The following is a 12,565-nucleotide window of genomic DNA, read 5'->3' on the forward strand; positions in this document are numbered from 1 at the left end:
GAAAATGTGTAATATGTAATGTGTGTGTGTGTGTGTGTGTGTGTGTGTGTGTGTGTGTGTTTGTTTATGTGTGTGCTTCCTCACCAGTGCCCTGGATGGGGCAGGGGTGCACCTCACAGTTGTCCCCCCAGCCTGCCCCCAGCGTACAGCAGCACTCCTCTATGGTGACACTGCTGGTCAGCACGTTCTCACACAGGTTCTCATCATTGAGGTTGTAGTAGCACTCCTTCTCTCCACTGACGAGGCTGTATGGGGAACAACACTTTACTACACAGAAATAGATCAAGGATAGTGTTCAGGAATATCGACCTGTCGTGCGAGTGAACGAGTAACGTTTTAGTGACAACAATGGGTTAACCCAGGACGGATGAGTCTCTCTCTCTCTGTGACATTTCCCACGCAGGAGTGTAAACTGAGACATTTAGAGCCTGCTGGAGAGATAAGGCACATGATGAATGTGATCAGCCTGGTTTCCCCTAAACCCTCCACACGCACGCAAACACACACACTGTGGTTTCTGTCTCATTGTTTTGTGCTCTGTGAATGCCTCCGATAATTACAGATCACCAGAGATTCATATCCAATTGCCCTCTCAGAAAACCCCAGCTTTTATTGCTACAACATGGAAATGGCCTTTTACATTCTTCTAAAGCAATCATACTATTACGTAACGTCTGCTGTTGTGAGCACAGAGCATGCTCTAATTCCTAACATTACGCAATTATAAACTATCCTCCTTAAATATTTGGGACTGTTTTCAGATGTAACAGAGAACATACTCTACTTGAGGTGATATGGTTAAGTCTGACAAGAAGCCTAGGTTCATGTAGCGCTTTGGGACCCTACCTAAAGCCCTGTCCTACAGTATACATCCACCAGACAGACACACATCTCTGTTTCTCATTAGAGTTTTACACTCAAGCAGAGATAAGGGAGTCCCCGAACGTGGGTCCTCCAGGCATGCAGAGGAAGCCCTAACCCGGGGCCCCGGTGTTAACCACAGAACTAGGCCCCCTCATTCATCAGAACACCACTCCACTCAAATTGAACAACACGGTGTTAAAGGTTAATATGGTCCTCTGAGACAATGCACTCAACATTCACTATACAGTCTTATTAATTTAGGGGGATTGACACACTGGAATTTCACGATCACCACTAATGTGTGGATTTGAATGAACCATGTAACTTGGGAGACTTCTAAACCCTCCATCACCCCCTTTATCTGAGGTCAACTTTATTCAATTCTAAATTTAAAATATTTTTAAAATGTAAAAACTTTCTATCAACTAGAGGGTCTTCATTTATGTTCAGGCAATGTGTGGGTCACCTGTGGGAGCGGGACTGCACTTGGCGGTCATCTGGTTGTACTCCTGGTCCTCGTCGGGGCACATACACAGGAAGGAGCCCTCCACGTTCTCACACAGGGCCTCGCCACACACACCGCTCAGCAGATCACACTCATTCACATCTGCAGGGAGAACACAACACCTTGGTTAGCGGTTAGCACTAATGAGCATGGTTAGCAACCTTCCATCTCATTCAGGTAATGCCTCAGATATGTGGCTTGTGTAGCCTCATTCACTGGGACAAGTAGCTGATAAAGACAAATGAAGATACTAAGTGACGTACTGTATGGGGAGTGCAGTGAAAAACCTTTGGAAATTGATTTATCTTAAGCAAAACACTCAAATATCTATTTCACACTCTAATAACATGTCTGTTTTCCTTTGACCTGGCTGTGGTTATACATGTGCATCCATCCATGTAAGTCTCCCAGTTATGAACGAACGTGCAGAGAAAACATCAACAGTTATGAACGAACGTGCAGAGAAAACATCAACCCGGAAGTGGAGCTTAATGTAAAAAGACAACAAAGCCGTCTGGTTCCTACATGCTCTGATCTGCTCCGTATCCCCAACACCCTGTCCAATACTTCACACCGGGGTGTGGGCCAGTTTGTCAATGAGCTAGAAAGTGTTAAGGAGAGAGCAGGGAGGAAGAGAGTGGGTGCGTCGCAATAGGGGAGTACTAAAAGGGGGTGGGCCAGTCCAGAATTACAATGGAAAAGGCAGATTTTGCCTCATAAGAGATTACATTTAAACATATTTCACGGCCTTTCCTGCTCAGCAGAATGGGACGACCGCAAAGTACATTTGGAGCAGGGACGGCTTGTTCAATAGGGCGATATGGGCGACGCACTGCCAAACGGGAAAAGGAAGGGATTTTTTTTCTAATCAATTATAAAAAATAAAAAAAATAAAAAAATAATATTTTTTTTTTATAAATTTATAAAAAATTATATCACGGCAACAGCAGTTATCAGTGTTCACGTCTGATCTGCCAGCCACTAAATGTCAAATCAGGCTAAAGTCGTGCTTCAAATGGCCCCGCCCGTTTTTTGGGCGATTTCAGTCAGGTTGAAAATCGCCCAGAAGTCTCTCATAGCCTGTCATGTAAAATCTATTTTTTTCACATTTCAAAGCTTTCAATACATTCTCATGGGTGTCTGTGTGCATGCACTTACGCGCTTTCGTCATACGTGACGTAACGTTGAACGTAACTAAGACAATGGCGGCTATCAGCGTCTATGTTGCGACCTGCAGTGTGGCGTTATTTTATGTTTTTAATTTGTAGACTTAGTTTACAAACATTCTGCAAACATTCTGCTTTGGACTGATCTTCGGTTTTGGACTGATCTTGTTGATCGTGTACATACCCGCTACGAAACGGACTAAATAATGAAAACGCTGCTGGCAGAGAGGTGGAGCCGGCCACCTTCACCCTGGTCAGAGCGGACCGCGATCCTGGTAAGAGAGCGACCGTACCCCGACATTGAACTGCTTTCTGTGTCATTGAACCTTACTATTGTTGATAAAACAAGTTTACTGGAGAACGGAGAAAAAGTAGAGACTTTTGGACAAGGTGGATAATTGTATAATATAAGGCAGTTTATTCAGAGGTAAAGATATCTGCAATCGCGTTCACGGACCCGTTCGTCAAACTCTTAGGGAGCTATAAATCAAGCCCCATTACTTACCATATCAGATAAGAGAAATTGCTGCAGCTACATATATTTTACATCCTGGCCCCTACATAGTTCACTATTTGCATCACTTACCAAAATATTACATGTGGTCATATATGCTTGGAAAGTGGAGATGCCATAGAACGTCAAAAAAGTCAACATTGCTGGAGACACATTGCGTTTGCTAGCGAAGAGATTTGTTGTGGCAAATGAACTTGGGCTGGGAATTGCCAGGAACCTCACGATAAGATATATGCATCAGCATTGCGAGTCTCATGATTCTATACGTATTGCGTTCGATACTGTGATTTTATTCGCACCATATGTCTGTTGCAGAGGGATCAGAAAGCCATGAGAACGAGTTTTGATCAGTCATGGAAATAAAAGTGCTGAAAACAAATTGGCTCCCAATGTGAAAAGATTGAGAACAAGCTATGAAGGAACAATAATGGTGTTTTGGTGCAGGTACAGCCAACTAGCGCTAAAATATTGCGATATTGTCAATACAGTATATCGTAAAGTATCACTATGTAACTCGATTTCTTTCACCCCAATCCCTCAAATTAACGGTAAATAACTGAATTGTTTGCCCCACATTTAGCTAAGATGATTAGCTAGCCAGCTAAAATGTTTTATTTAGTTAGCAGTCGCATCTACAATAGTTTACTGTCAATAACATGTCTCCAAAAATGACGTGGTGTCTCCAATTGTGTTGACATTTTACAATTGCAATGCGCATCCATGAGTATCCACTTTCTGTAGCTCAGCTGGTAGAGCATGGTGCTTGTAACGCCAAGGTAGTGGGTTCGATCCCGGGACCACCCATACACAAAAATGTATGCACGCATGACTGTAAGTCGCTTTGGATAAAAGCGTCTGCTAAATGGCATATTATTATTATTATTATTATCTGAAGAGAGCCCGAAACATTGTGTGCAGACATTTTTATGCAATAAATGAAGTAGGTTCAATCTAGTAGTTCTGATCTTCTGATTGGTCCTGATGAGTTGGCGAGGTCCCCTCCAGGCTACTGTCACTGTTGCATTGGCTCTGAGTCGGGTTCTCTGTCTTCAAATGTTCAGCCTAAGAGAGGGATTTTTGTGTGTGTGTGTGTGTGTGTGTTTAACAGTGATGATGTGTGTGTGTGTGTGTGTGTTTAACAGTGATGATGTGTGTGTGTGTGTGTTTGTGTGTGTGTGTGTCCTCAGAGCAAGAACTCGTGAGTTGGAAGAACTGAGAGGCCTATGGCGTGGGTGTTGTCCTTGGCCACCTGCTGACAAGGCTGACAAGATAGGACCCTTTTGTCCATTGTTATTGGATAGGAACATAACTTATAACCAGCTCCTGACCTAAATAGATCTTAGCACAACATTTTACTCAACATATCATATTCCATATTCACTATAACAAATATATTTACTACGACATTAGCAAGAACCGCCACATCCTCAGCCGGCTAATCCAGTGTGTGAAGTTTTGCGGAGTGTTTGAGTTAGCTTTGCGAGGCAAAGATGAAACTGAGGGCTCCACCAACCCTGGTAAGCCAACACTTTTGAGATCAGTCAATAAATGCTTCTGGTATTGACTTATATGCTGCCCCTGTCTTCATGTTGTTGCTGGACATATCTTTTTTTAAATGTGTGTAGGTCACCTAAATCATCAGAAAAATTGCCCCTCCTGAGAATTTTTTCAGGAGCCGCCACTGATTTGGAGGATAATTTTTTCTCCATTTCAGTGGATTCTGTCCCATTAAATATTTTATATACCAGCTTATATACCACAATTTGGCTATACATTACAACTCCACTGCCCAGCCAATGGAAATGATTTCATATGTAAACAGAGAGAAATGCTGAGCTACAGTATAGTATAGCTAGATAGGTTAGTGGGAAGAAGGATTGGCTACATATACTGAGTGTACAAAACATTATGAACTTTCCATGACACAGACTGACCAGGTGAATCCAGGTGAAAGCTATGATCCCTTATTGATGTCACTTGTTAAATCTAACTTCAATCAGTGTAGATGAAGGGGAGGAGACAGGTAAAATAATGATTGTTAAGCCTTGAGACAATTGAGACATGGATTGTGTATGTGTGCCATTCAGAGGGTGAATGGGCAAGACAAAAGATTTAAGTGCCTTTGAACGGGGTATGGTAGTAGGTGTCAGGCGCACCGGTTTGAGTGTGTCAAGAACTGCAACGCTGCTGGGTTTTTCACGCTCAACAGTTTCCCATGTGCATCAAGAATGGTCCACCACCCAAAGGACATCCAGCCAACTTGACACAACTGTGGGAAGCCTTGGAGTCAACATGGGCCAGCATCTCTGTCGAACGCTTTCGACACCTTGTAGAGTCCATGCCCCAACAAACTGAGGCTGTTCTGAGGGCAAAAGGGGGGGTGCAAGTCAATATTAGGAAGGTGATCTTAATGTTTTGTACACTCAGTGTACAACTTATTTTTATGTACGCAGAGGCAACTTCCCAGCCTCTCTCTCGCTCTCTTTCCTCCTCTCTTCTCCTCCCCCTCCCCCCGTGGTATGTGACTGGGCAGAAATAGCCAGTCACATGAGCCAGAGAGACTATCATTGTGTGATTCAGAGCACAGATGGCTTGGCATATTCGCCCACAATGGCCGCCATCGCATATATCTGCCACAAACGGATCGAAAAGCTCATTAACAGCCCAGGTACATAATGCAGGAAGCAGACAAAAATAGTCCCCCCCTCCTCTCCCCCCTCTAGTTATAAGCCTTCCTTGTCGCTCGGCTCAAAGCATCCCGGTACTGAGGAGAATCTATAATTAATTTGTGACATTAAAACCTGCTGCTGCTTTTCTGGTTTCAGCACGCACCACGGTGCCCTCATTAAAACCTGGTCTGTCTGGCTTGACCCTGAAGCACCTTGTTCGCTATGCACAGTCATCGTCTGGGTTCAGCCACAACCGCTACCCCAGCCTCAGTCCAGCAGAATCAGAAAAAGCACAGCTGTTTCCTTTTTGATCTTGTTTAAAGTTGTAGCTAGCTGGACTAGAGGGAGAGAGAGGGAGTACCAACAATGAAACGTGTCACATAAATCACTTGACAAATGAAAGGACACAGACAGATAGGCTACGTTGTTTGATTCCCAGTCTTGAGAATATGTAACAAACAGGTAAATAAACTCCAAAACGGCTTCTTTATCTGGGAAGCAGAAATCAATCCGAGAGGCTCAGTGGTGCGTCTGTCTGGGTGTAACCAGAGATTGGGAGAGGAGAGGAGGGGTTGGCGGTTGACCACTTCCGGTAGCATGGTGGGTGGGGGGCAGGGGGCGAGACCATCTGTGCAAGCCACAGCAGAGTGATGGGCTGGCAGGAGAACAGAGGTAGCTGGCTGTACAAGGCTGGGGTGGGACCCACCAACACTTGCCAATGTACAGATGGAGAGTGTGTGTATGAGAGAAAGAACGCAAGAGAGACCGTAAGTTTACGTGACTGTGTGTGTGTGTGTGTGTGTGTGTGTGTGCACGTACGTGCGTGTGTGTGTTGCAGGGAGTGCATGTGTGTGTAAAAGTGTTTGTGTAAGTGTATGAATGTGTACGTGTGTGCGTGCGTGTGTGTGTGTATGTGTTGCAGGGAGTGTGTGTGTGTATGTTGCAGGGAGTGCATGTGTGTGTAAAAGTGTTTGTGTAAGTGTATGAATGTGTACGTGTGTGCGTGTGTATATGCGCACAGGTCAGAGAGGTCTGGCTGAAGAAAGTATTTTATCAGCTTCAATATGAGAGTGCCTGCGACCCACTTTCAGGGCCCTGACAGGCCTTTCTGCAGGAGGAAATTGGAATAGATGGGAACTGCATGGGCCCAGTTAAGGAAACCACTAAGACAAACGAGCTCCAATTCTTCAGCTTGTCCAAAAACATGAACTCACTGGCTCTCTATCTGATTATGATCCCCCACTCCCTCAAACCCCCTCAAACTGTGAGAATGAAATTGAGACTAACAAAACAAATGGCATTCTGAGCTCTTTTGATAGAGTGAGCACTGGTTTTCTGTGGGTCTGTGGAAGAATGCCCTTGATGTCCCCTGGCTTGGCTGAGGAAGACATCAGTCCAAGGCGATGGGGTTGTCTGGGGTTTGATTTGGTATCAGGGATGGATTTTCTGACAGAACACTCTCACCTTTGAATCCACTGCAGCCCGGGGCTGAAATGAAAGCCATGCATCACTGATAGCGAACCACCACAGCCCAGCCCTGACCAGAAAAAGCTATTGACTGAGAAATAACCTGGTCGACCACACATACAGTACACTACATCTATAGTTGTGTAAACTATAGATCCGATTCTGACAACTCCAGTATTGAAACAAGTCAAATCAAAAGGCAAAATATGAAATCAAAATCTCTGTCTTATAGTCAATCTTTCTCTTCAGCGGGGATAAGCAGACAGGAACCAGAGGCCTGGACTCATACTGACAGACAGCAGCCATACAGCTTTACAGCTCTCCATTACTTTCACTGCAACGGTGTGTGTGCCTGTGAGTGTGTGTATGCGTGAGACATCAGAGTCTAAGCTCCAGTGCATTTTCCAAACTTAGGGTCTGAGGAGCACTGCAGACACAGTGGGATATATTTAATACATAACAGAGCTACAACTTCAAATTGAATGAAAATAAATGGTCACATCAATCAAATGTCTTGCGACACGTCTGCCATCTTATTTTCATGCAAAGAGGGAAACTACACATTTTTAAACTACAAATTTGAGAGAAGACAGGAGTATTTTAAGTTATATCAACCTGCATCAATATGACCCACACCATATCATCACATGCAAGTCTTTCATGACATATGATTTCATATCTACAATGCTTACACTATCTTTAAGAGAAGCATAAAGCATACATTTCTAGCACGGCCACCGCCAACAAACTTCAGAGGAAAATAGCTGTCAGGAAAATACACTCAATCATACTTCCTATTGCTTTGCATGGACGAATTCATGTTTATACTTGGCTAAAGGCTACAGTAGTTGCCACTGAATGAGAAAATAAATCTCATTTTAAGATTAAAAGGTTACTCTTGGTATTCTAGGTTGACAGATATAGCCATGGCAGACTACCCAGAATATCCATAATAGAAGTGAGCTGTCATTCAGTCGTCATGACAACACTGCTGGAGTTGTCTCAAGAAGGGAGCAGAAGTTTTAGCCATCAACGCTAGCAGTTTGGTTTTAAGAGTGTTCCGATGCTTTCAGCAGGACACTTACACTGAAAATAATGAAGGTTCTTAAATGGTTAGAACTCTTGCCCAATAAAGAACCTTTGAGTTAAGTTGGGGATTCTCAACGTGGCATCTACGGTTCTTCAGAATTCTAAAAGGTTCTTGAAATGTATGGAAGCCCTTTCATAGCACACAGCAAATTGGCCAGTGTTAAAGGGGCAGTGCAGTCAAAAACGTGATTTCAAAAAAAAATTAATTATATATTTCCACACTATGAGGTCGAAATTACACTCTGAAATTGTGAAAATGATGATAATGGCCTTTTAGTGTAGAAAAAAAACGCCTGGAATTTTAGCCTGTTTGGGTGGAATGGCGTTTTTGGACACAGCATGATATTAGAGTTCTCATCGGGCCTGAAAAGTTGAGCCCGGTCAACCCAAGCCCGGTGTGCTGAAGCCCGGGCTTCCGACGTCACAGAAATTAAATTAGCCCGAACGCCAAAAAAAGCCTGATATATAGAAAACAGTATATTGAGTTAAACTGGTGTTGAGAAGAATGCAGCCATTGGGCCTAGAAAAAGCACAGAGAGAGGAAAACTCACATTAGTTAAGAATGGCGAAAATATTGGAACAAAGTAGGCTAATACAATTGAAGGCATTAATCAAATTCTTGCTTATAGGCCTACTGAAACTCCCAAAGTCATTTCCAACCGTTATACTAATTTAAAGCAATAGTTGTGTATGGCCACCTAGATGATCATTTCAGCACTGTTTTGATTGGGACAGCGCCATCGTGCTGCTTTGAGACAAGCATGGGGGACTTTTGGTTTTCACTGAATCCCAGTTTTGATATTTGGTAACAATTAGGCTGGGTAAATGTTAACTAAGTTGAGTTGAGTGAGTGCTCATGATCATTTTTATTCTAGTTTGCTCATATGAACATTTTGCTAGCATGTTATGTAGCTTAACAAGTGGATTTTGTGCTTCACTTGCGTAGTAGCCTGTCCTACTGCCGAGTCTCGACCAAAAGCCTGTGACTTGTCTGATAATCAATCAATGTAATTTTGTTTCACTGAATCTCTGTCTGTATATTTGGTTAATTGAACTCTGGTTGGATAAGTGGAAGTGGTAGCTCATTTATTCGTTTGTTCATCTATCCCTGATCAGAAACATTTAGCATGCAATAATGTAGCCTAAATCAAGTGTAGCCCATTATTTTGCTCTTGACTCACATACAGTGAATTCTGAAAGTATACAGACCCATTTTTCCACATTTTGTTACGTTACAGTCTTATTCTAAAATTGATTTAATTGTTTTTTTCCCCCTCAATCTACTCACAATACCCCATAATGACAAAGCAAAAACAGGTTTTTATAAAATATTCCAAAAAATATAAAAGAAACTGAAATATCACATTTATATTAGTATTCAGACCCTTTACTCAATAATTTGTTGAAGTACCTTTGGCAGCGATTACAGCCTTGAGTCTTCTTGGGTATGACGCTACAAGCTTGGCCACCTGTATTTGGGGAGTTTCTCCCATTCTTCTCTGCAGGTTCTCTCAAGCTCTGTCAGGTTGGATTGGGAGCGTTGCCACACAGCTATTTTCTCTCCAGAGATGTTAGATCGGGCTCAAGTCTGGGCTCTGGCTGGGCCTCTCAAGGACATTCAGAGACTTGTCCCAAAGCCACTCCTGCGTTGTTTTGGCTGTTTGCTTAGGGTTGTTGTCCTGTTGGAAGGTGAACCTTTGCCCCAGTCTGAGGTCCTGAGCGCTCTGGAGCATGTTTTCATCAAGGATCTCTCTGTACTTTCCTCCGTTCATCTTTGCCTCGATCCTGACTAGTCTTCCAGTCCCTGCCGCTGAAAAACATCCCCACAGCATGATGCTGGTACCACCATGCTTCATCGTAGGGATGGTGCCAGGTTTCCTCAGATGTGACGCTTGGCATTCAGGCCAAAGAGTTCAATCTTAGTTTCATCAGATCAGAGAATCTTGTTTCTCATGGTCTGAGAGTCCTTTAGGTGCCTTTTGGCAAACTCCAAGCGGGCTGTCATGTGCCTTTTACTGAGGAATGGCCACTTTACCATAAAGGCCTGATTGGTGGAGTGCTGCAGAGATGGTTATCCTTCTGGATGGTTCTCCCATCTCCACAGAGGAACTCTGGAGCTCTGTCAGAGTGACAATCGGGTTCTTGATCACCTCCCTGACCAAGGCCCTTCTCCCCGATTTGCTCAGTTTGGCCGGGCGGCCAGCTCTAGGAAGAGTCTTGGTGGTTCCAAACTTCTTACATTTAAGAATGATGGAGGCCACAGTGTTCTTGGGGACCTTCAATGCTGCAGAAATGTTTTAGTACCCTTCCCCAGATCTGTGCCTCGACACAATCCTGTCTTGGAGCTCTACGGACAATTCCTTTGACCTCATGGCTTGGTTTCTGACATGCACTGTCAACTGTGGGACCTTATATAGACACGTGTGCCTTTCCAAATCATGTCCAATCAATTTAATTTACCACAGGTGGTCTCCAATCAAGTTGTAGAAACATCTCAAGGATGATCAATGGAAACAGGATGCACCTGAGCTCAATTTCAAGTCTCATAGCTAAGGGTCTGAATACTTATGTAAATAAGGTATTTCTGTTTTTTATTTGTAATACATTTGCCCAAATGTCTAAAAACCTATTTTCGCTTAGTCATTATGGGGTATTGTGTGTAGATTGATGAGGGAAATTTTTTAATTTAATCCATTTTAGAATAAGGCTGTAACGTAACAAAATGTGGAAAAAGTGAAGGCGTCTGAATACTTTCCAAATGCACTGTAGTAGCCTTATATAATCTATCCACCAACGAGCTGTAAGAGCACATCCTGTTTTATCTGTCTTAATGTTACATCAATGTAATTAATTAATCAATCAATCATTCATTCATTCATGTCATTACATAGAATACGAGTCATTCATGACTTTAAATATTTAAAAAACGTTTATTTTGAAATGAAATAACAAAGAGAGGCTTGAATAATAAAACAATAAGTAAATAACTAGATTTTCTGCCAAACCTCCATTTGAATAATCGCTCAAAAGCCCCGTGTTTTGAATGCATGTTTGATTAGGAAAACATTTGGATCATTTATGGGTCTACTTTTGATAGTTGCAAGGTCCAGCAAGGCGCATTAGCAGGGCAGTCATAGGGTGTATTTTGTTAGGATGTATCGGCATTACCAGATGCCATTGGAATATGGCTGTCGTGGTCTTGTGCATCATCATTCTTCTGAGTGCACTCCAGCCCATTCGTATCACAATTTGAAACATTTCAATCATTCGAAAATAAGTTTCATCATGGCCACAAATTTCTCCGGCCCAGCCAATATTGGAATCCTGGCGCCACTAGTTTCTGCAGCTGCTGCGGCTGAGAGCCATAGTAGGCTAAAAGGTGCGCAGACAAACCGTTTTTTTTCTTAACACAGCACGGCAAGCCTGAAACCCGCCCAGGCCCCGTCGGATTCGGTCTAAGAACTCGACATGACATCACAATCTGATCTGGTTATTCTGACCAATAACCCAGTCATCTTTTATTTGCATATTTATCCTCCTACTTTGAAGGGGTAAGCGGGATAGGCTGTAGTCTAGAGTCTAGACGATTCTATCCGCCAATCAGGGCTGTGTATGTAAAGATATTTACATTTGTATCAACACACCCACACAATCAGACTGAGATTTCAATGGCAAAAGGAAGCTCAGGGAATTTAATGATTAATTAAATTAATTAAATAAACACACTCAGTGATTTATTAGAGTGATGATTTCAAAATAAAATTAAAGAGACTGTATGGGGGCTTTAACTAGTGTTGATTTTTCAGTGTAACATTTGTAGTGTTGATTCAGGTAAAGATTTAAATTAACACTCAGTGGTATAAAATAACCTCAGTGTTGGTCTTAATAACCAGAGTTGAACCAAAACCACAGCCATCATTATCATATTACCCAGTATGCTCTATTGCAGGTTGATTTTTGAATTGTTTGTTTCAATTCCTATGTTTTTGCATGTACATTGATTGATTTATTAATCTTATGCTACTCAAATATAAATAACATATATTTTTCTAAACTAATCCAATCTGTTACTTGGACCCGTTACTGAAATTTTAGTTCCAGTTTAGATACTTTAGGTAATCTCATATCTTAGTCTTCTCAACCTTGGCAGTCATTCTGAATGCAGGTTGCAGGGGAATAGAAATTCCAAATGTTGGATATCCCCACTCTGGCTGGATTCCAACAGGAATTACACATCACTTTGCAAGCCAGCATAATGTTACTTGCAGGCCTGATGTGGCCTTTAAACCAT

The 12,565-nt window shown here is 42.6% G+C and overlaps 1 protein-coding gene across 1 annotated transcript in view; it reads right to left on the minus strand.

The window, feature by feature from the left end:
- LOC121553785 (latent-transforming growth factor beta-binding protein 1) overlaps positions 1–12,565 on the minus strand; it is a 163,456-nt gene that overhangs the window by 28,999 nt on the left and 121,892 nt on the right. The window contains exons 27-28 of the mRNA XM_045211486.1: positions 1,331–1,471; positions 85–267 (exon numbers count right to left, since the gene is read on the minus strand). Of these exons, the coding sequence (XP_045067421.1) occupies positions 85–267; positions 1,331–1,471 (324 nt within the window). The remainder of the gene's footprint in view (positions 1–84; positions 268–1,330; positions 1,472–12,565) is intronic.

This window comes from Coregonus clupeaformis, chromosome 37, assembly GCF_020615455.1.
Source record: "Coregonus clupeaformis isolate EN_2021a chromosome 37, ASM2061545v1, whole genome shotgun sequence".
NCBI classification, from domain to species: Eukaryota; Metazoa; Chordata; class Actinopteri; order Salmoniformes; family Salmonidae; genus Coregonus; species Coregonus clupeaformis.